Genomic DNA, 24,864 nt, shown 5'->3' with positions numbered 1-24,864 from the left:
AATATTCAAAATGAGGAAGGCAGTAACTTCCTTGGTAAGATATGTATGGCCGCACAGACATCATCATTGAGCATTGCTACAGGCACTCAGCCTTCTGAAGGTTCGAACCAGACAACCAGACCCACCTTCCCAGGGCACCTCCACTATCCCTGCCTCTCTCTAACAAGAGGTGCTCCAATTGTCTGAATCCACCTGGTCTCCTTCCTGAATTCTGAGTAGGACCTGGGCCTGCTCATCCTGCTGCCTGGACCCACCCACAGTCTCAGCTGAGCACCGGAGCCCTCAGAATGCCAGGCCCACCTGCACCCGGGTGAGCAGGTGCCTACCTTGGTGTCAATCTTCCAGGTGATCTCTCGGATGCTCTGAAACCACTCAAAGAGTTCCTCCACTCTGTCTGTGGCAAACTCCACCGGAGGATCGCCCTGCTTCTTGGGCTCCAGGATGAAGACAAAGGACTTCTGGTTTTTTCCCTGAGGGGCTTTCACTTGGGGGAAGAGAATAAGAAATGTCCCAATCAGCCTATTAGAGGGCCACAAGGACCAGAATGCACCCTGCCTGAGCCGTTTCTCTCATGGACTAACCGCCACTGCTATGACCACGGTTAGCACTGATGGGGATGTCTACTTTCCATAGGGGTAAGTACACATCACACATGACTGCTCAAGGGATGCAGTGGATTCAGTAGGGTCCTCCAAAAAGATGTATCAGGTCACTAGTACCTGTGAATGGGACCTTATAGGGTCGTTGCAGATGTACTTAGGTTAAGGATCTCAAAATGAGATCATCTTGGATTTAGGGCAATTCCAACATCCAACAAGTATGAGTATCCTTATAAGAGAAAGGAGAGGGACACTTAAGATGCAGGAAAAAAAAAAAAACATTAAAATGCATGAGAAAATCTGAAAAAAATACCCTCTTGTCCACTTTAGTTATAGACATGTGTTCATCTTGATCAAAAGAAACATTGAATATCTTCTTGATTGACCAATTAGAAAATGCTTTTTGCACTCATCATAAATATTTTTTACAAATTACTAAAGCAATACACATTCATTTTAAAAAGATTTAAAATACAGCTAACCAACTTGGCATTTTTACAAAATGTTTACATACGATACATAAAATTTTATGAACTGATTGTTTCACTTAGCATATTGTGCATAATTTTCTATGTTGCTACATATAATCTTTTATATATAAAGAATAAATAATTTAAATGGCTTTTTTTTTTTTTGAGACAGGGTGGCACTCTGTCACCCAGGCTGAAGTGCAGTGGTGTGATCTTGGCTTACTGCAGCCTCCACCTTCCAAGCTCATGCTGTCCTCCCACCTCAGCCTCCCAAGTAGCTGAGACCACAGGTGTACACCACCAAGCCTGGCTAATTTTTGTATTTTTTGTAGAGAGGGGTATTGCCATGTTGCCCAGGGCTGGTCTCGAACTCCTGAGCTCAAGCAATCCACTCACCTTGGCCTCCCAAAGTGTTGGGATTACAGGAATGAGCCACCACACCCAGCTAAATAGCTTTAAAAACAGATGCAGACACAAGCGAGAAAGCCATGTGTAGGCAAATGTGGAGACTGAAGAATGCAGCCATGAGCCAAAAACACCAAGGAGTCACCAGAAACTAGGAGAGAAATGTGGCGTGGATTCTCTAGACACAGAGAAAGGATCTTACAGAGAAGAAAAGATTATGACAGGGAAACTTATCTGCCAAATAATATTAGTAGCTAAGATTTCTGAGCTCTTATATATCATGCAGTATTCTAAGCAGATTACATGTACTGCATCTTTATTTTATTTTATTTTTTAAGATTTTGAGGTCTTGCTACATTATCCAGGCTGGTCTCAAACTCTTGGGGCTCAAGGGGTCCACCCACCTCAGCCTCCTGAGTAGCTGAGACTACAGACACCCTGCTTTTGCTAGGCCCATTTTACAGGAGGCAAAACTGAGGCTCATTAAGAGAAAGTAACATGTGGAAGGTCATACAGCTAGTAGTAGTAAAACTGAGGCTCAGTTCAAACCTGACTCCAAGATTTCTACTCAGAACCACTGAGCCATGTGCCTCTGCTCTGCAAATACAGGGATGGAAGATAATACAAAGAGCACCAGAAATGGACGCAGGGATCCCGCACCCCCATGCCCACAGGACCTCAGCACATGTGGTGGTCACTTAGGACCTTGATTTTCTCATCTGGTAATGGGAGCAAAGAATCCCTCTCCTACCTATCCTGCTGGATCATTGTGAAGGTAAAGAAGTAGGTTATAAATGTGGAAAGTAGGCTGGGCATGGTGGCTCATGCCTGTAATCCCAGCACTTTGGGAGGCTAAGGCAGGCAGATCACTTGAGATCAGCGGTTTGAGACCAGCCTGGCCAACATGGCAAAACCCCATCCCTACTAAAAATACAAAAATTAGCCAGATGCAGTGGCACATGCCTGTAATCCCAGCACTTTGGGAGACTAAGGCAGGCAGATCACTTGAGGTCAGCAGTTTGAGACCAGCCTGGCCAACATGGCGAAACCCCAGCTCTACTAAAAATACAAAAATTAGCCAGGCGCGGTGGCACATGCCTGTAGTCCCAGCTACTCAGGAGGCCGAGGCAGGAGAATCACTTGAATCCAGGAGGCAGAGGTTGCAGTGAGCCAAGATCACACCACTGCACTCCAGCCTGGGTGACACATCGACACTCTATCGCAAAAAGATAATAAATTAATGAATGTGTAAAGCAGAGCAATGGCAATAGAAGCAGGAAGTTCCTGGGGCTGCTGTCACCTGAATCCTAGAGGACCATGCCCATGCCTGCCCAGGGAGGGTCATGGGCTGCCCAGAACAAGAAGGCCTGCTACAGAGTCCCTTCACATGGGAGCTGCACCACACCCACTTCAAAGCAGGCAGGCTCAAGACCCAGGAAGCCCAGCGCACATCAGACCCCGGCCACCACTGGACAAGCCTAGCCTCGGGGCCATGCCTTCACATCCCTTTGCAGCATGGTCAACATGGGCGGGCTGGGTTTCCCGGGCCCCAGCCAAGCAACCAGGAAGCAGAGGTTCAAAGAGGAGAAGTGACAGGCCTGTGGTCTCATAGCGACAGAGAGGCAGAGCTGGGTTTAGAACCCGAGACTCCCAACTCCGTGCTACATTTCAGCCAAGCTGACAGCTCAGCTTTCCTTCGCAACGCATGGGAAACACAGGTGGATGCTGAAATAATAAGAGTGTTGTTGGTAACAATATCTGCTAACCACCATCTAGCACTTATGTACGAGACCTTGTTTTAGCACTTACAGTTTTAGTAGAGATTAATAGCAGACATAGCATCATACTCACTGACCAGCCTGACCTAAATACTTAGCTTCAGCTGGAGAAGGAGCTGGCATTCAAGACAAGACCCTGTGTCAGCCACCTCCCTGTGTAGGGTGGGGCTGAGGTCAGCCCATGGGGGATAGGGGTGGAAATCCAGGCTAAGATGATGTGTGCACGTACCAACGTTATAGGTATTGAGGTCCAATATTCCTCTGCAAAGAGACCCTAAGGGATTGTCTTCAATAATCTGTGAAGAAACAAGACATAACTCACGTTAGTTGTAACGGGAATAATAAAAAGACAACCCGTTTCCAAAGCACACCGTTTAGCAGAGACACTGCCTGTGGAACTGTTTAAAATGCATTTTCATTACCAGATACGTCCATGGGGAGAGAGCTAAATAATGAAGCATGGAGCTGATAGGGACCTGGCGGGGAGAGGGTGCCGGGAGGTTCGGAGTTTCATTTTCCAATCCGTAAAAATGTGCCTTGTGAATTCTATAACAGGTTTCATAATGTTTCCTCAGATCTGGTTTCAAAACACATCCTAGGCTATTTATCTGACCTTATTAGAAAATGAGAGTGTTTTGCCTACTAAAGCCCAGCTCAAGAACTTTCTGTGGCTCCCCACGTCCTGTGGAAGCAACACCCATGCTCTATGACCTGGCTTTTAAGACTTTCAGAGCCCCCATCACCCTTTCCAGCTCTGCCTCCCATTGCACACTTGAACCATCCCAGGGTCTGGCTGAGATGAAGAATATCCTGGGCTTAGGAGAGGTGGCAGAACCAGGCATCCACTCATTGCCTGCACCACCCCAACCCCCACCCCCTGCACCAGGTAAATGCTGATGTACAGGTAAGGGCAACTCAGCACAGACGCAGCAAGGGCTTCAAGTCTCTGCCTCAGCCCAAGCACACGGAACACAACCACATTCCCACTGCCACACCTTTGCTTAGACTGTACCTCCCACTTACACCTCTCTTCTGCCAGTCTCTTGCTGTTGAACTCTAACTTGACTTTTAAGGGTCAAATACTCCTTCCTCCAGGAAGCCTTCCCAGATTGCCCTACCTCCCTTAGAAAATAAACACCTGGGGCTCTAACCGGATCTTAAAGTCCTCATTACAAAGATGTCATCCTTGGTGGAGCACCAGCACGCTGAAAGTGGCTGCTCTCTAAACAAGAGGCGGTAAGGGAACAACCACCAGGTTTGCAAAGTCACCAGGAAGGCCTCATCTCACCTTCTGGTTAGGCCCACTTGCTTACTCACCCCAAGCACATTCTCAATGTCTGGCTGTCCAACATAAATGTGTTTCATCTGCAAGCTGCTTAAGCAAAGGACAAATTCCCCATTTGGTCACTTTCACTCCAGTGGGAATTCTCCTGCATATTCAAATCTTTCCAAGCCCAGCACAACCTGATTAAAACACGGCCGACTTGTCACAGCAACTCAACCTCAATTTCCCTATCACTGTGTCTTCCCGGATCCAGAGCTCCACAGAGACCACAAGCAGCACATGGAAAAATTCACCGAGATGGCACAGCTCCCTGAAAAACTGGACCTGCAGATCCCTTCTTCCTGTAAGAGGATCGAAGAGGGGGACTCACCTGCTTTTCTAGCTCCTCGAAGTCTGCAGTTGAGATGTCCTCGACGTAGTTGGATGGGAAGTACTGCTGGATCCTGGTTCCATAGTCTCCTTTCCACCTGGATAAGAAGAGAGGACATGGGGGGGCTGTCACCAGGTGGCATGAATTACCCACTACTGCTCATTTGCACCCGGCTGCTGGCTCAATTCTGATGGGGACAGGCAGCAAGTGGCCAAGTGACCAGTGTCACTATCTGTGACAATGGAGCATCTCAAAGGCAACCGCTGTCTTTTTATTTTTTAATTACTAATGAGTTACTGGGGGCTGATTTTACTCCTCATCACATGATCTTAATGTGTAATCAAAGATCACAAGTCAAAAGTTTCCATGCTTTACGTGGAAGTCAGAGACCATACAAGACAAAAGTTCACCCCTATTTCAGGGAGGTTGTGAATTTAGAGAGAAGGTGGTTCTGGAGGCAGACAGGCTGGAATTAAATTCCAGCTCTACCACTGACTGTGGAGGCTTTCTGTGCCTCCGACTCTCCATCTGAAAAATGGGTAAACGTGAGTGCTTCCCTCAGAGGGTTTTATTAGGACTCTAAATTCACATAAGCTGAGTGCTTGGGACAGTGCCTACCTAGTACACAGTAAATACTCAGTAGTGTTAGCTCTTATTATTATTCAGCTAAAACACTGTTCCCTATCTTTATAACAGCACTAACAACATGGGACATAATCCATCTATGAATGTTCCTAGACCCCACCAGATGGTGAGCACCTGTAAGATTCCTCTGATATGTCCGTGCCCAGACACGCAAACCCCCTCCTTCAACCTGTCCATCTCTTGAGCCATTTTCTGCAGCCAGGGACTCTCCAAAATGCACCTCTGACCACGCCACACGATGGCTCCCCAGGGCCTCCGGAATCCAGCCCAGACTCTTCAACATGGCAGCCATGGCCCAGCACAGTCTGACCCCAGGACTCCCAGACGTCACCTCCTAACTCTCCATGACATTGTCTCCAGATGGCCTGTCATCCCTATCATGCCCCTGCCACGCTGCCTAGCTTCCATGCCTTGGCCCATGCCCTTGGTACCCAACTTCCCCCCACTAATTTAAGACTCAGCTTGGGCATTTCCTCTCCCACGGAGTCTTCCCTGACTGCCCCCTAGGCTGAGCACTCTTTCTCTGTGGTCCCCTGGCATCCTGTCCCCACAGTCATCTGAGCAGCCACATCTTATACTTAACGTATAATTATACGTCTGTCTTCCCCACTATATGAGATCTTTCTGGTTTTTTTTTTTTTTTTTTTTTTTTTTTTTTTTTTTTTGAGACAGAGTCTCACTCTGTCCCCCAGGCTGGAGTGCATGGCAGGATCTCAGCTCACTGCAACCTTCGCCTCCTGGGTTCAAGCAATTCTCCTGCCTCAGTCCCCCCAGTAGCTGGGATTATGGCATGTGCCACCACGCCTGGCTAATGTTTGTATTTTTAGTAGAGACAGGGTTTTACCATGTTGGCCAGGCTGGTCTCAAACTCCTGACCTCAAGTGATCCACCCGCCTCAGCCTCCCAAAGTGCTGGGATTACAGGCGCGAGTCACTGCACTCGGCTGACATTTTTGGATCTTAGTCAAGTCTGTGCTCCGTGGTGGTGGGAAGAACTTAACAATTTTTTGGTCTGAATAAGCAGAGTGAGGACTGATGCTACCAATTCACCTAGCAGAGACACAGGACTGCGGGTCGTAAGCCCTTTTCACGTCCTCCACACCATTTCTCCAGATCCACTTCTGGCAAGGGCTGGCTGTATTTACGGCAATCATATATACCGTTTGTCCAGGACTGAGCACTTTACATTCTCTTCACTCTCAGGAGCATCTTGGTTCCGACAATAATTGTTTGGTCCCCTAGCTACAGGAACCAGTTTGGAAGTATGCAAAAAAGGCCGTTTCACACAGGCAGCCCCCTAGGTAGCACTACTGCCATCAGAGAGAGAAATGACCACAGCCACTGGACGGTTTGCCCACAGTCCCTTGCCAAAGGAACTTCTGCCAGTCTCTTAAGACAAGAGCCTTCGAAATTCAGAGAACTGCCTATCAGAGGCATAGAAAGGCATGAGGCCGTCTCACACAGAATGGAAAATTGTGATTTGGAGTAGTCACCTGGGCTCCAGCCACAACTCCAAAAATGTTAGTCACCCACCCAGTGAGCACCAGGATGTTGACCCAGGCAGGGACAGGAGCACAGTGAGGGAACGCCAGTGTGCCTGGAAGAGACCTCAACTCTGTGCAACTTCGAGTGGAGGGACTTCGGCAAAGCCAAGCCTCTGAACTGGGAGAAGCAGACGGACAACACTGTGGTTGCCAAACTGGGTCTGGGAGCCTCCAAGGGGAAGCATCAGGGGCTGCAGTAGGGACAGCGATGTCAGCAAGGAGTCCAAACAGGGCAAGTCTATGCCCCCACTCCAGCTCAATGGATAACTCGGCTGCATCTTTGATTGTGTGGAATCTAGGTATAAATTGGTTTGCAATGAGGTTCTCCTGATTTTAAGAAAAAGTTTGATAATCCCTGGATTAAGGCATCTTGCAAGAGGACAGGGAAGGACTTAACAGATCAATGGGGTTAAAGAGTGTAAGCTCTGGAGTCAGAAGGCCTGGCGGTTCAAATCTCAGCCTGCTATGTGGCCCTGGACAAGTGACTGCACTTCTGAAGGCTTCAGTTTCCTGAAGCCTTCCTTTTTACAGTCATCATGTAGATTAATTGAGTTATTTCAAATGAAGTGATTTATTTCAAATGTGCTTAAAACAGTGCTTGACACATAGAAGCACTCCATGCATGTTCCTATTCAGATTTCTAAGCCAGGTCCAGTTATCTTGTGGGAGGCAGAAATCCCAGTCTATGAGGTGCTTAAACCAGTGCTCACTATTATGAGCAAGTTCTTATTGCCCTCAGACAGAAGTCACCCCCCAAAACCACTGGCCCAGAAACCTATCAGTGGGCAGTGAATTTTTCTTCCAAGGTTAAAAAGCGAAGTGGTAACTAAACCCTAGCACACCCAGGTACTTTTGCCCTAAAAACGTATTGTCTTCAATTCAGGATGTGGCCATTGCATTCAGCACGGGACTATGGAATAGCATAAGAATTTGAATTGGAAATAACACACAGTCTTGTGTATTGGAAAGCGCCTGCACTATTTAGTATTTAGTATTTATTTGTGTGACTTGGAAAGTCTCATTCGCCACATCTTTTGTCACAGGGAGTAATGAAGACTTGGTTGAAGATTTGGTTAGACAATGCATGAAAGCAATTAGCAGACTGCTTGCCACTTAGTAAGACTTCAATAAATGGTAGCTGCTGTTGTAATTATAATAATATACAATATATGATATGATATGTTGATAATTGTTATATTGTTGTTTATCCATTTTCTCAAATACAGCATGCAGCAAGCCACTTTCCTAAAAAGGGACTTAACACAAGAGGTCAAAGTAAGCCCAGGATGACAGACAAAGGGGGTCAGACTTGGCCAGCACCTGAGTCTTATCACCAAGAAGGGACAAGTCAAGCCCCCCTGCCAAGCAGCCCAGCCTCCACCCAGCCTTACCAGCCCCCGGGCTCCTTGGAGACATTGTGGATGAGGGCACCACGGCAGAAGCTCAGCTCGTCGCTTCGCTTGGCTTTGTAGTCATACAGAGCTTTCACGGTTCTCTGAGGCTTTCAGGAAAAACAAGAAGGAAAAAGATCAGGCCAGGGACAGGAGGGGAGGGAGGCGGCTGCATTCCCAGGCACCATTTGGTTCTTCTCATTGGGGAGCAGGAGGCTTCAGGTCAAGGTTACAAAGTCATCTGCTGGAGAGGGACTGGCATTGCAAAGGATCCAAGACCCCAAAAAGTCACCAGGGAGTGAAGGAGAACTGGCCTAGTCAGAGCCAAGGGTACCTGGGTTGGGGTTAAGGGTTAGGGGTTAGGGTTTAGCGTTATGGGTTAGGGGTTAGGAGTTAGGGTTTAGGGCTGGAGTTAGGGTTAGGGTTAGGGTTAGAGTTTAGGCTTAGGGTTGGGGTTAGAGGTTAGGGTTTAAGGTTAGGCTTAGGCTTAGGGTGGGAGTGACCCTATATTGTAGTGACACAATATTGCTCAATTTCCTCAACAAAGAAAGGACATGCCTTTTAGATTAAGCCAAGACCGTCATCACAGTGCCGGTGCTCAGCAAGCCTCCCAGAAGCTCAAGGGCAACCCCATTCTTCCTGCCTGTCCTGAGGGCCTCACTGCTCTTTTTTTGTAGGTCAGCAGTCCCCTATCTACACTCCTGCAGGACCCTGACATTTTGCAAGAGTAACTGAGCTTCTCCCCTGTGAAATTCATCAAAAGGTGGTCTCTGTTCACAGAACTAAGTAAGGTAGAACTTCCTTGGTATAGAAATTTTCTTCAGTGAATTTGCTTTCATGCCTTCTGCCTGGCGGGCATAAATGAACACCCACACGGCAAGCAAATATTAGTGGGAAAAGCTCTGACGTTGTCAAACCTGTTTAAATGAGCAGCTTCCTTCTCCTCCCACCGAAAGGAAATGGGAACAGGAATTTCACAGGGAACCCAGTAAAACTTTTCCTCAGAACACAGGCTACAGAGTCAGATATGTAGGTTCAAATCATTGCTCTGCCCTTGAATAATGATGTAAGTTTGAGTCTTTCTGATCCTCAGTTCCCCCGTCTGTGAAATGGGAATTAAATTTTTATATATTTCACAGGGTTGTTAAGACTACTAAATGAGATCATGTGTATAATGATAAAACAGACAACAGCTTGCACTTCTTAAGTGCTAACTATAGTATAGTCAAAGCATTGTTCCAAGCCTTAAGGTATCTCCTTTAATCCTTATAACAACCATAACAGGTAAGTAGTTATATGAGTATGCTCATTTTACAGATGAGAAAACTGAGATGCAGAGAGAGAAAGTAATTTGCCCCACATCAACCAGCTGTTTTAAGTGGCTCAGCCCAGAACTGGATCCATCAATGTGAGTTAGTGCCATAGTTCATGATGTTTCATAAGAAGCAATGTGGGTTCTAGGAGCTCTGCCACAGGGATCTGCAGCTGGAGGCCAGAGGCTAAGCAGTACTCTTGCCTTTCTCTCCCCCATCTGCAAACACAGCAGCCTCTACTTGTGTATCCTGCTTCAAGGGTGGATATAAGGACCAGAGCCAGTCTCCAAGGCCACAAGAAGGAACACTCATCAGTTAGAGAGGTGACTGTTCTCATCACCAAAACATCCTTCACTACTAACAAAAGTTTTTGCTACTAAGGTCTCTTAATGCATTTCACACACAGCTCAATGTGCCCACAACTTTTCAAGATTTCATTTCTTTCTGAAACAGATCTGCATTGGCCATGGATTATAAATTTTTAAAAAAGAAAGTCATCTCTGGATTTCAACAGAGCCCACAAGCAGGGACCCTTCCTAAGTGAGCGTTGTACACTACTTGTGTGCCACATGGCCCCCAAACAGAAAATTCGCTGCAGTTCTTCCTCTGCCAGCTCAAACTAAATTTGAGATGAAACCTGGCAAGGAGGAGCCGAGGGCTGAAAGTAAAATCCATCCCTACCTCCATGAAATTACACAACAGAGTCAGGGCAGGAATATGACATAGCATTTGCACTGCAAGGAGGTCAGTGAACCAAATGGAATTTAAAACACCACGGGCTCTGTCAGCGAGCAAAAAACATTTGAAATACTTTTAATTAGAAGCCATTTGGCCCAAAGGTGGTTCGTCAAACCTCAGAATTTTAGCGAAACACTGTTGCATTTGGATGGAATTCTATTAACATTTTCCCTGAAACTAGACTTCATATTGTCAATCATCCTTTCTTCTCAAAAAAAAAAAAATTATTTTGACCAGGTTTTCCAAAGTCTTCCCTTGCACTGTTATAAGTGCCATGGGAACATGATGGAATCCACATCAGCCTCTTGACTCCAAAATCATGTGAATTGGAGGTTCGGCACTGTACCATGGACGGATTGATTTCACTGGGATCCACATACATTCTGCTGACGTCGTAGAGGGAGTTTATATCTCTTTCCTGGAAAAAAAGAAAGAAAGAAATGGAATAATCCATGCTCCTGGAATAGCCCTTACATATAACAAGGGTTCTAGGCTTCCTTTTGGTTACCTATCGTTTGATAGAGGAGTTGAAACCTCATAGAATTTTCTTTTGGCCCATGACTAGACACAGGAAGAAGCTATAAAGAAGGTCCCCAGACTTGGAAACTAACCCAAAATCAGAGAGGCCCTGTCCTGGCCTGCTGCATGCCAGGCACTGTGTTCCTTTGTAAAACCACAAATCCTAAGATCCAATGGTGTGCTGGAGTGACCTCCCAGCTCACAAAAGCCCACTGTGTACATCACTTCCTGACTCCACTTCCAGGTTCAACAATAGCACATCAACAACTTGAAACTGACCACCATGGAAGCATTTACACCATGGAAATTGGCAAATGCTACAAACCAGTGCCTTCCCCTACCCCACTCAGAGCTGTTTGAACATTTACTAGCACACCACTGCCAAGATCCACCCCCACCACCTCTCTGTTCCTCTCTAACTCTTCTTTCTGTTCCTCATGTCACCTTAGGGCTTGTGGTATGGCCACTTCTCTACCTAGAGCCACCCCTTCATTCACTTCTCCCCAGATCTCATTCACTGCTGTCTTCCATGTTTCAGCTCACATTTCTCCCCTTTTAATGTGGCCTTCTCTGATCTCCACTCCCACAGCCTAAGGTAGTGTCCACCCCTTTTCACACCATCCGGTTTTCTTTGCTTTATTATATTTCACGCTACCTCAAAACATCTTAATTGTGTATATTATCTGTCTCTCCTCTCCAGAACCTAAATTTCCCAAAGCAGATTTTGTTCCACAGTACTCCCAGTATCTAGAACAGTCCTTGGCACATGATCAGGATGCCATAAATCTCTCTTCAATAAATTAATGATCTATGTGGTAGGAATGGAGACACAATAATCATGTCAGGTCTCTCCTGAACCCAGAACTCTCCAATGACTCAGAGAAAAAGCCAGGGCCTTACAATGGCCAGTGAGCCCCTGCGTGATAAGTCACCTGTGAACCCTCATCCTTATTTAGCTCTACCCCCACCCAGGCTCGCTTGATTCCAGCCATGCTGACTTTCTCTTGGTGCCTCCAGGCAGGCTTCTACCTCATGACCTTTGCGCATGTTATCCTCTCTTCCTCCAGAAGATACCCACGTGGCTCATTCCTTTTCAGTGAGATCTTCCTAGACCACCCTCTGAAAACTGCGACCCCTTCCCCATCACTCTGTATCCTCTTATCCACCTGCCCAGTGTTTTTCTCCTTAGCACTCATCACCACCTGGCACATGCTATGGATATTTTAAATGTCATTTGTTGCATCTCCCCAACACTACACTATAAGCAGCACAAGGGCAGGGGCTTTGTTGTGTTCAATTTGTATTCCCAGGACCTACAGCAGTATCAGACACACGGTGAATACTCAGAGGTTTGCTGAATTCATGAACAGATGAGTTACAACCTCAGACAAGAAATCCCACCAAATCACAAGGGAGTCCACCACCTACCATATTGTAGCGCTCCAGGAGCTCAGGGGTCACAGGGTAGCGCAGTCTCATCTTTCGGTAGAGTGAATGCTTCTCATAGTAACTGACAAGCTCCACCAGACTCTCAAAATAGGCGGAGGTCCCCAGCACAAAGTGCCGGCCGTCCCGGTTGATGCGACAATGCTTCACCTTGCCCCTAGCCCTGGAGCGGGAAGAACACAGGGTTGACATGCCAAGATCCTGGTGGCCAAACAATTTTTTTACAAACCCTACTGATTAGATACAACCTAGTTATCCAGCCTTAGAGAAGTGGGTAAATAAACAGGGTATAGTCCTCCTATGGAATACAAGACAATTAGAAAACAATGATGTGGGTGTTTTCAAAAAAGATCTAGAAGAATCTGTGTCTCAGAAGAAATGTTGCCGAGTGACTCAACAGTTCCTCTTACCTTTCCTCTCCTCCCCAACTACAGGACTTGACTTTAGGAGCTTCCTAGGGAACTAGGTCAAGAGTAGGCCAAATCTGTCCCACCACCTGCTTTTATAAATAAAGCTTTATTGAAACACAGCTACAGTTCATTTGTTTATACATTGTCTGGGGCTGTTTTCACACTGTAACAGCAGAGTTGTGTAGCTGCAACAGAGACCACATGGCCTGCAAAACCTAAAATATTCACTCTGTGGTCCTTCACAGAAAATGTTTGCCAATCCCCCCCACCTCAAAATTATTAAATCTTGTCTTCGGTGACTCAACTAGCAAAACAGTGACTTTTTTTTTTCAAAAAAGAAACAAGTCTTTCATTCCTTCATCTGTTTGAAACATGAAGCAGAAAAAATCCAAAACAGAAAAGCCTCCTTGGTTTTATTAGCTTTTATCAGCAAGACAGAAACATCTGAAAAAATATCTTTGACCCTAAGTTTACAGCCAAGAGGGTCTTTTTAAAAATGTCTACCCCAAATAGCCAAAGCAATTTTGAGCAAAAATAACAAAGCTGGAGAAAGCACACTGTCTTACTTCAAAATATACTACAAAGCTATAGTAATAAAAATAGCACGACAGTGGCATAAAAACAGACACACAGACCAGTGGAACAGAATAGAGAGCCAAGAACAACTGATCTTCAATAAAGATGTCTAGAGCACACCAGGGGGAAAGGACAGTCTGTTAAATAAGTAGGGTTGGGAAACCTAGATTTTAAAAAATTAAAAGAATTTCAAAAGAAATTCCTATATAGAAATAATAGCAATTTCAAAAGAAGAAAACTAGACCGTTATCTCACACCATAAACAAAAAAAGCAGCTCAAAATGGATTAAAGACTTAAACATAAGACCTGAAACTGTAAAACTACTAGAAGAAAACAGAGAGGAAAACCTCCGTAGCATTGGTCTGGGCAATTCTTTTTCAGATATGACCCCAAAAGCACAGGCAACAAAAGTGAAAGTGGATAAATGGGATTTTCTCAAACTAAGAGGCTTCTGCATAGCCAAGGAAATAATCAATAGAGTAAAGAAACAACCTACAGAATGGGAAAAACATCTGCAAACTGAACATCTGGTAAGGGGTCAATATCCAAAATATATAAGGAAGTCAAACAGCTCAATAGTAAGAAAATAAATGACCCAATTTAAAAATGGACAAAGGCTGGGCGTGGTGGCTCACACCTGTAATTCCAGCACTTTGGGAGGCCAAGGCAGGGAGATCACTTGAGGTCAGGAGTTCGATACCAGCCTGGCCAACATGGTGAAACCCCATCTCTACTAAAAATACAAAAAATTAGCTGGGCACGGTGGCGGGCGCCTGTAATCCCAGCTACTCGGGAGGCTGAGGCAGGAGAATGGTGTGAATCCGGGAGGCAGAGCTTGCAGTGAGCCGAGATCACGCCACTGCACTCCAGCCTGGGCAACAGAGTGAGACTCCATCTCAAAAAAAAATAAAATAAAATAATAATGGACAAAGGATCTGAATGGACATTTCTCAAAAGAAGATACATAAATGGCCAACAGTTACATAAAAAATGTTCAACATCACTAATCATCAGAGAAATGCAAATTAAAACCACAATGAGATGTCACCTCACACCTGTTAGAATGGCTATTAGCTAAAGGAGAAGTGTTGGTGGGGATGTGGAGAAAAGGGGACTCCTGCACCTGGTGGGTAGGACTGTAAATTAGCATAGCCACTATGGAAAACAGTACAGAGGTTCCTCAAAAAATTAAAAATAGAACACCATGGGATCCAGCAATCCCACTTCTGGGTATACATCTGAAGGAAAGGAAATCAATATTTCAAAGAGAAAGCTGCACTCCCATGTTCATAGCACCATTCACCATAGCCAAGGTGTAGAATCAGCCTGCCCATCAACAGATAAATGGATAAAGAAAATGTGGTACATTTACATAATGGAATACCATTCGCTTTAAAAAAGAAGGAAAGCCTGTCATTTGCAACAGCATGGATGAACCTGGAGGACATTGTACTGTGTGAAATAAGCCAGGCACAGAAAAACAAATACCACATGATCTCATATGTGAAACCTAAAAAGGTTTAAACTCACGGAAGTAGAGAGTAGAATGGTGTTTACCAGGGTCCGGGGCAGGGGGAGGTAGAGAGTGTTGGGGATATGTTGGTCAAAGGATACAAAATTTCAGTTAGACAAGAGGGGATATGTTGGTCAAAGGATACAAAATTTCAGTTAGACAAGAGGAGTAAGTTCAAGAGATATATGGTACAGCATAGGGACTATAGTCAATAACAAAGTCCTAGCCAGGCGTGGTGGCTCACACCTGTAATCCCAGCACTTTGGGAGGCCAAGGAGGGTGGATCACCAGAGGTCAGCAGTTCGATACCAACCTGGCCAACATGGTGAAACCCCATCTTACCAAAAATACAAGAATTAGCCAGGCATGGTGGTGCATGCCTGTAATCCCAGCTACTCAGGAGCCTGAGGCAGGAGACTCGCTTGAACCCAGGAGGTGGAGGTTGCAGTGAGCCAAGATCACGCCACTGCACTCCAGACTGGACGACAGAGCAAGACTCTGTTTCAAAAAAATATATATATATATGTCCTGTATTCTTGAAAATTGCTGAGGGTAGACTAAGTCTCACCACAAAAAAAAAAAAAATGGTTAAGTATGTGTGGTAGTGCATATGTTATTATCTCAATTTAGCCATTTCACCATGTATACATATTTCAAAACACCATGTTGTACATGATACATATATACAACTTTTATTTGTCAATTAAATAAATTAGGAAAAGCATCTAGAGGCATAGTTTCTATGGGCATACTACTCATTTAACAATTTTGCATGGCAGGGAAAAAAATCAAGAAAAGGCATTTTTTGCACTATAGAGAGACTTTTTTATTGTTTTAAAATATTTATTTTTTTCTTTTTTTAAAAAAGGATTTCCAATCTTTTGAAAAAACAAATATATTCCTTTAAGCGATTTTGTCAAAAAGTCCTGTAAAAACAAAATGCTAGAAGACTTCTGCTTCAGTGGTTTATTTGCAGTGATATTTTATTAAATATTTATTCCTTCTAAAAAACAGAGGAAAGAAAAGAAACACTGCTGAGTAGAAAAGCTACAGAATGATCCCATTTGTATTTTCTAAAAATAGAATGAAAATGCCCACGCACAAAATGGCACCATATATTTTCCATAGATACAGACATGTATAAGTATGTATATATTTTTTAAATGTCTGGATGGACACACCAACTAGAAAACTGTACTTTCTACCAGGACCTCTCTACTGAGATTAGAAGGACCACAGGGGGCTTTAGCCTTCACTATAATGTCTTAATTTTTTATAGAGAGAATATCCTCCTGCAATATTTATGTAATTAAAAATTAATTTTAAAACTTTTTATAAGAGCTCCTCAGGGCAGGCAGGGGGGCTCTGGGATGCCATGGTAGAGAGTCAAGGTCAGGTTCCGGCTCCTTCCACAGGGAACCCCTAAGCCTCAGTTTCCCGATCAACAGCATCGGGGATCCACAACCCCTGTCACATGGGGAGCATTAGGATCATCGTCTATTAGGTGATTTGGGGTAAGCTGTCGGCAGAGTGTCTGGCACTCAGGCAGGACTCAGTAAGTGAATGGTTTGGAAAACATAACTGAAATCAACCCACAACTAACTTCCCTGGGAGAAAAGAGAATCAGAAGGGGAAATGGGAACAGGGCTGGAATACGAGTTGCATCTTCCAACCTCCTGGAGCGTGGATGCCACGGCCACGGCCTGAAGTCTCAGCTTCACTGCCCAAGAGCTGCCTTCCACCAGTCACAACCGGGCAACAACTCAACACTTCCTTTGTGGATTTGAAAGCAGGTGTTTCTCCTCTCCTGGGGAAATCTATCCAGAAGTTCATTACACATCCCCAGAGCCCAGAACAGTGCCTGGCACAGGAGAGGCACTTTACAAATATGTAGAGGGCAAGGAGGAGAAGTTCCTCCAGACCTGTGTTCCCCTACTGCCTGGTCCATTCCCCATCCATTCCCCTGGAGAGCTCCTACTCACCCTCCACCACCCTGCCTGACCAATCCCTCTGTAGCACTCACCACAAAATATTACACTGATTTCCTTATGTGCTCAAACCTCCTCAGTGCTTCTCAGTGAAGGACAGTGATGCTTTACCCCAAAGCCTGACCAGACAGGGTTTAAAAAATGTGTGTCCTAGGGCGGGGATGGGGGTGGTATTTTTGATTTGTTACAGTGACTTAGGGTCCCAGATAGACATGCAGTGGGTGGAGAACAGGGGAGTTCAACATCCCAACCCAACAAGATCAGTCTTCACACCCCCCCCACTTTGAGAAACACTGTGTGGACTGAGCTTCCCTGACAGTGGGCCGTCAGGGGAGGTGGGGAGCGGCCATCCTTGCTGACTGATTCATTGAGCCAGCATTCACCGACCACCAACTACATCCCAGCCAATGTTACATAAGCAGGAACAGGTCAAAAGCAAGAAATACTTGGAGTAAGGCGACGTCTCTCATCCCTGCCAGACCATTAGCCTGAGAGAGCAAGGACTGGGCTGTTTTTACCACTCCTGCATTTCTGGAGCCCAGCACAGGGCCTGGCACACAGTAGGTGCTCACCAAACATCTATTAACTCCTAAAAAATAAAAACTTCCATTCTCAGGACACCTCCAGTCTCATGGGGAAGACAGGCTCACAAACTGAATGGGGCGTGTATGTAAGTCAGGCAATCAACCTGAGGACCCACCCAACCTCTTCATCCACGTGGTCCCATTGAAGTGACCCCAACCCCTCCCCAGATGGCCTGTCAGAATCACACCACCTGGCTCAGGGAGGGGGCCATCTTTCTGCCGGACACTGTCCTGGTAGCCCAAGCTACAGCCACCTAAGACAGAAGCTGATGGAGAGTAACGCCAGCATGCACATACAGGTGGCGTCCTGACCATCGTCAGGTGACGCCCCGATCCGGGTGTGTCAGAGCTGTCTCACCTCTTGGGCACCTCAGTTCCAGCCAGCTGAGTTTAGCTGCCATCACTCGCACAGGATGACAGCACAGTGGGAGTGCCAACACTCCACCTGGGGCCTGGCACACAGCAGGTTTTCAATCCGTGTGCAGCGGACTGAACACACCTCCTCCCCATCCAGGCTGAGGAGGCACCACTAAGAGGTTTGGGGGAAAGAGCAAGGGGCAGAGGTACCAATGCTGAGAAGCCCAGGTCGCCCTCTTGGGAACACAGAGTACAGAAGAGCCATGCCGGTGGGAAGCTGCTCTCGGGCTGGAGCCAGTACACAGTAGGTCCTCAGTAAACTGCAGTGATAATGACCATCACCACGGTCCCCAGGGAGGTGGCTCAGGCATAGTGGTGCAGGCAAGGAGGAAGGGAAATCCAAACGCCCAGGGGGCAGCCTGGCAGGGTCGCCAGGGGATGGGACCAGGGCAGAGGGAATGGGGAGAGGAGTGGACAGGGGCAAACCACACACCCCACAGCAGCTGCCATGCAGCCAGCACCACCGCGCCCACGTGGAAACACAGGCCCAGAGCATCCACTGCCTCCCATTTTTCACAAGAAGCAATCTGAGTTTTTCAGTGAAATTTCTCAGTTTTTCACATCAGTGTACAAAAGACGCCCACAGGCCTGTGGCTAGAGATTTGGCCCCCAGGCCTCTGGCTGGAGACTCCGGAGTGAAGAGCTTAGGCTTTGGAGATGGACAGGCCTGCATCTGAACCTCAAACTCAGTTGACTATGAGGCTGTGTGACTCCAGGCAGGTCACTTAACCTCTCTGGGCCTGTTTCCTCCCTTGTAATAACTAGACCTACCTCTCACAGGCTGTAGCAAAGGATTCAATCAAATGAGGCCTTGAAGGCAGCCCAGTGTCTAGAACACAGTTAGGAACTCAACATATGGCAGACTGTTACCACCGTAAGAACATGCAGGGAAACCCTGGGGCTGGCAGTAGGCTACATGCAGTCTGAGTCACTCCTCCACTCCTTGTCATTAGTGGAAGTGGGAGAATCTGGTGTTTTGGGGTAAAATTAGAGAACCACAGGCCTAGAGGTGGTTGGGCAGCAGCTACAGATGGGAGGAAACCAGATCTATATCATCACAGGACTGGGCTGTCTGGGTTCAAATCCCAGCCCCACCACTTACTGGCTGCATGCTTCGGCAAGTTACTTAATCTTGCTGTGCCTCAGTTTCCTCCTCTGAGAAACATGGATCATGGTCATGTCAACCCCACAGAGTTACTGGAAGCCAAAGTGAGTTACTACAGAACATCCTGCCCCGGAGAACACAGACTATGCCTGGCACGCTGGAGCGCACATTCTCGCAGCGGCTTTTGCTGTGGCAGTGGTTGTTGTCGCTGATGCTCGGAGGGCAGGGACACTGCAGGTGAGCCTCCACCTGAAGTTCCCCCTTGTCTGTCTGCATCTGTCCTTGCCAAGCCCCTCTGGAGGGTGTGTGCCTCCCACCCTCACACCCACCTGAAGGTGATGGCGTAGGAGTCGCTCCCCTCTCGCTTCCGGATCAGGAAGGCTCCATCCCGGGGAATCCTCATCAGCATGTCCTCTGCCTCTCCGCGGCTCAGGCTGTCATAGTACCACCTGCGGCACAGGGCCAGGGAAAACGACCAGGTGAGTGGTCTCCAGGCTGTCAGTGGGCCACCCGCGGAGGAGAAGATAATGGCACCAGTGACACCTGGAACCTGGCCCTGGAAACAACCATGGAAATCACACAGTGGGCTTCCCCAGCCAAAGGCACCTCAGAAAAGAGCAGTTTGTGAAAAGAACAGTGGGAGACCCCAGGGGTCTGTTTCAAGCCCAAAATAATACATTGGGCCGGGCACAGTGGTTCACACTTGAAATCCCAGCACTTTGGGAGGCTGAGGCAGGAGGACCACTTGGGGTCAGGAGTTTGAGACCAGCTTGGCCAACACAGTGAGACCCCATCTCTATAAAAAATAAAATAGCCTGGGCACAGTGGCTCACGCCTGTAATCCCAGCACTTTGGGAGGCCAAGGCAGGCGGATCACTTGAAGCCAGGAGTTCAAGACCAGCCTGACCAACATGGCGAAACTCCATCTCTACTAAAAATACAAAAATTGGGCCAGGCGCGGTGGCTCATGCCTGTAATCCCAGCACTTTGGGAGGCCGAGGCGGGTGGATCATGAGGTCAGGAGATCGAGATCATCCTGGCTAACACGGTGAAACCCCGTCTCTACTAAAAATACAAAAAATTAGCCAGGCATGGTGGCAGGCGCCTGTAGTCCCAGCTACTTGGGAGGCTGAGGCAGGAGAATCACTTGAACCCAGGAGGCGGAGGTTGCAGTGAGCTGAGATCATGCCACTGCACTCCAGCCTGGGCAACAGAACATGACTCTGTCTCAAAAAAAAAAAAACGGAAATACAAAAATTAGCCAGGCGTGGTGGCATGCACCTATAATACCAGCTACTCAGGAGGCTGAGGCACAAGAATCTCTTGAACCTGGGAAGCAGAGGTTGCAGTGAGCTGAGATCGTGCCATTGCACTCCAGCCTGGGAGACAAAGCAAGACCCAGTCTCAAAATAAATAAATAGATTAATTAATTAGCTGGGCACAGTGGCACACGCCTGTAGTCCCAGATAGGAGGCTAAGGTGGGAGGATCACTTGAGCCCAGGAGCTCAAGGCTGCTGTGAGACCTGATTGTTCCACTGCACTGCAGCCTGGGCAACAGAGTAACACCTTGTCTCAAAAAATAGATTCATCTTCATCCACCCAAGCAGCCCAAACCTGAAAAGCCAGACTCCCAGGGAGGCACAGTTATTGCCACGTGTCTCAGAAAATTGAAGACGGAGAGCACAGCAGGAGTTTCACAGGGTTTTGGGTTGTTTTTGGGTTATTTCTTAAGATAAGAAATAGCAAGTTTTAAGAGGCAATCCATAGGAAAATTTGACAGAAAAAGTGGAAAAAAAAAAGTTGCTATAAGTAATACAGCCTCCTCGGAAATATACATTTTTGCAGCTTTCTGCCTAAAATTTGTTTTTTCTTTATTCCCGGAATTTGTTGACCCTTCGCAAGGCCTACCTTGATACTCATTTCACTAGATAAAAAAATCAGAGGGAGACTTCTATAATCACTGTTTCCTTGTTCATTTTCAGAACAAACAGGAAGGAGCTCTGAAAGGTAGGAGAATGTCCCCAGGCCAAAATGACCCTCTGAAAATCAAAGCCCAAAGTCTCAGGGCTATGAAGACAAAGTAGAAGAAAGGGAAAAGAGAAAAGAAAGGGGAGGAAAGAAAGAAAAGAGAAAAGGACACAGGTCGTGGTGCCAGGAATTTGGAAACTGGCCACCTCGGCAATTTTGAGATGCTGGTGGGCTGGGGTGAGGGTTTCCTGGGGGTCTGGCCTGGCTGAACCACCAGGCCAGCTTCTCTGCCTGGTGGAGCTAACCCGACAACCGCCTGCCTCCTGCTCCACCCTCAGACACGTACGGCTTGGACTCGTGGGGGTTGGGGTTGGGCACAGGGTCCGTGAGCCGCAGCTCAAACTCTGCGCAGCGCAGGTGCGTCTCGCGGTAGTGCTGGATGAGGGCGTAGATGCTGCTGAAGGTGAGGTTGTCAGTCAGGTAGTATTTCAGGGTCCCACCCTCCATGGTGGAGCGGATCCGGCAGTGCTGGACCCGGCCTGACCGCCTGCAGGGAGAGGACACCATCAGTGCTGGGAGAACACAGGCCAGGCCATTGCAGCAGCCAGGGCCTCAGAGGCGGGGACGTTACATGTGGCCACACAACCTTCCCTCTGCTCCTAGAACAGACACAGGAGGCTGGGCGCAGTGACTCATGCCTGTAATCCCAGCACTTTGGGAGGCTGAGACAGGTGGATCACCCGAGGTTAGGAGTTCGAGACCAGCCTGGCCAATACAGTGAAATCTCATCTCTACTAAAAAATACAAAAATTAGCTGGGCATGGTGGTGCATGCCTGTAACCCCAGCTACTTGGGAGGCTGAGACAGGAGAATCACTTGTACCTGGGAGATGGAGGTTGCAGTGAGCCGAGATCACGCCACTGCACTCCAGCCTGGGTGACAGAGCGAGACTCCATCTCAAAAAAAAAAAAAAAAAAAAAAACAGACGCAGGGCCTTAGCATAGGCTAGACCCTCAGCCTGGATTCCAGAACACTCTACCTACTTCCCCCACCCCACCCCACCCCACCCCACCCCATCCCCCTTTTATCTGTATAACTGCTTCTCTAGAGCCAGAATGCCTGGATTCAAATGCCAGCTCTGCCACATATGAGCTAAGTGTCCTGGAGCAGGTCACCCATCCTGTCTGAGCCATGGTGAATTACTACCCTAGCGGTCTGACAGGGATAATAACAATATCCACCTCAAAAAGGCATCCTGAAGAGTAAACGAGAGCACACACACAAGGTGTCTGGAATACTGCCCGGCACATGCTAAGCATCCTTTAGGTGTCCAGTATTATTTGCATGTTATTAGTATTCTAATTTTCAGCCAGGTGCAATGGCTTACTGCTATAATCCCAGCACTTTAGGAGGCCGAAGCCAGAGTTGCTTGAGCTGAGTTCGAAACCAGCCTGGGCAACGTAGTAAGACTCCAGCTCTACCAAAAATTTAAAAATTATCCAGGTGTCGTGGCATGTGCCTGTAGTCGCAGCTACTTAAATAGCTGAGAGAGGAGGATTGCTTGAGCCCAGGAGTTGGAAGCTGCAGTGAGCCGAGACTGCACCATTGTACTACAGCCTAGGCAACAGAGCGAGACCCTATCAGAATTTTTTTTTAAGTGACAGAATTATAATTTCCCTCTTTCAGATCTCATCTTCTTTCAGGAAGGTTTTCCTGACCATTCCCCACGTCAGGGCATCAGAGCCTTCTCTCACAGACTTTCACAAATCCCCCCAACTCACATTAAACCCCCCCAATAACGGGAGGGATGTCCCTTTATCTTGCCTTGTTTCATTGCACTCATCACAACTATACTTGCATATCGTTTGAGTGACTTTTTCATTGCCCATCTCCTGCAAAAGACGCTAGTGTCCAGGAGGACAAAGACATTGTCTGTCAGGCATAAGTACTGTGTCTAGCATAGGGCACGCCCTCAAGAAGTATCTTTTAATGCACTGAGACGTGGATAAGTGGGTGGATGAATGAACGCACAAGCTCATCACAGCCTATGACGGCTTTGAAAGGACAGCCCTAGAGTCCTCCTTTTACGGAGGAGACGGAGATGCTAGAAGGTTGGCTGAATCATCCGGAGCCACATGACCCCCTCCAGGACTGGAATGGGGGGAAGTGAGTGAGGCCACATCATCTAAGAATAGGGTCAGATCTTGCCTTTGTTTAAAATGTTCATATTTTATTCATCACAGACTTTATTGCATTACTTTTGATTTTTTAAAAGATTGCCCTGAAATCTCATTAATCTGGGTTACTGTGCCAAAGTGGGTCATACCCACCTCACCCTTGTCCCGGCCTAGAAGAGCTCGACAAATGAAGCCTGGGATTCAGGTCCCAGCTTGCCCAATTCCTACCTAAGCTAGAACCACTCGCCGCCCTGGCTCATCTGGCTGGCGTGGAGGAGAAGGCAGGCATTCCCTGGGTCGGGGCATTACCAGAAGGACAGGGTGTAGTCATTGGGGAAGGTCTCGCTCTCCCGAACCAGGAAGGTGCCATCCTTGCCCCCCGTCTCCATGCAGTATTCCTGCAGCAACTTCTCGGCACTCGTCCTCTTCTCCACCTTCTTGTGGAACCATTTCTCCCCAAAATGTAGCTCTGTGGGGGGTATATCCTGGGCCGCAAAGAGAGGAGAGGTGTCTGAAAGCCTTGGACCAAACCCCAGCATCACTAGACGGGTCCCTCTGTCTCACCCTGACCCAGGGCACCAGATAACATAGGCCAGCCTCAGTTGGTCCCCACCCGAAGGGGTCTGGGAAAACAGCACCTGCTACCCTCCTCCGCCTGCCTCCCACTCCTGACAGCCCTCATTTATGGTGGCCTCCTGGCATCCTGAGACATGGAGTAAGCGGTTCCCAGCACTGCCCTCCATTCTGTTCTATGGGAAGTCTGAGAGCCATGAGGCCCTGCAGTGGGAAAGATGACCACAGCTGGAGGAGAGGGCAAAAGGAAAGCCTGGGACCAAGCCAGAGCACCGGCCTCCATCTAAAACCAATCAGGCCCTTTAGAGAGCAGGAAAGCATCTTGAACCTCACTGGTTAAAGCACCTGGGGCAGCCAGCCAATCAGAGACAAGCCAGCCAGGACATGGTACCCAGAGTAGCAGCAGCTTCTTCAACGGAGCATCCCCTTGCCAGCCGGCCAGAGAAGCCACATGGGAAGGAGGTCCCGGGGACTGGCTGGTCCTTGGGGCTCCTGGGGACCTCCTCCCTATGTGGCTAGGGTGTCCCCCTACCTGGGGCACCTCCTCCTCCATAGTCTGTTCAATGTCATCACTGAAGGACAGCTTGGCATCGGCGATGGCGCAGTAGTGTCGAGTCCATTTCTAGAAAGTGAAACTGGTATTAGTGCCCCCCAGGTCCTCTATCTCATCAACTGTGGAGCCCAGGAGCCCTGCAGGGCGCCACCCCAGCATCTACCGTGGATGTGCTTTTCCCAGTTTCATAGACATTTATGGTGACTTCTCTGAATTCAATTCCTTACAAGGCATTTCTTTTTTAAAACATCAATGCGTTTTGAGCTTCTTTTGGTATTTGAGCTTCTTTTTGGACTTTTTAGATCCATGAGTCTAAGGTAGGTACAACTCCTCATCGTTTTCTTTTCTATTCCATCTATCTTTTAAAACTTTCAGGATTTCCTGGCCAGTTTGTCTGGAGACCTTACATTCAATCTTTATTTGTGGCTTAATGACTTTTTTTTTTTTCTGATGAAATTTAGTCTCTGGTTTTATTGTAAAGTACCAGTATTACGTT

The 24,864-nt window shown here is 47.3% G+C and overlaps 1 protein-coding gene across 2 annotated transcripts in view; it reads right to left on the bottom strand.

Moving 5' to 3' along the window:
* PLCG2 (phospholipase C gamma 2) overlaps positions 1-24,864 on the bottom strand; it is a 177,361-nt gene that overhangs the window by 26,311 nt on the left and 126,186 nt on the right. For both annotated transcript variants that reach the window (XM_024233949.3, XM_054534193.2), the window contains 10 exons: positions 24,348-24,437; positions 23,552-23,727; positions 21,412-21,612; positions 19,426-19,545; positions 12,485-12,665; positions 10,884-10,955; positions 8,487-8,596; positions 4,908-5,004; positions 3,482-3,548; positions 327-484 (listed from right to left, as the gene is read on the bottom strand). In XM_024233949.3, the coding sequence (XP_024089717.1) occupies positions 327-484; positions 3,482-3,548; positions 4,908-5,004; positions 8,487-8,596; positions 10,884-10,955; positions 12,485-12,665; positions 19,426-19,545; positions 21,412-21,612; positions 23,552-23,727; positions 24,348-24,437 (1,272 nt within the window). The remainder of the gene's footprint in view (positions 1-326; positions 485-3,481; positions 3,549-4,907; positions 5,005-8,486; positions 8,597-10,883; positions 10,956-12,484; positions 12,666-19,425; positions 19,546-21,411; positions 21,613-23,551; positions 23,728-24,347; positions 24,438-24,864) is intronic.

This window comes from Pongo abelii, chromosome 18 (assembly GCF_028885655.2).
Source record: "Pongo abelii isolate AG06213 chromosome 18, NHGRI_mPonAbe1-v2.0_pri, whole genome shotgun sequence".
NCBI lineage: Eukaryota > Metazoa > Chordata > Mammalia > Primates > Hominidae > Pongo > Pongo abelii.
Note: the sequence above shows the minus strand (reverse complement) of the source record. Positions and strands in the feature narration are given on the sequence as shown.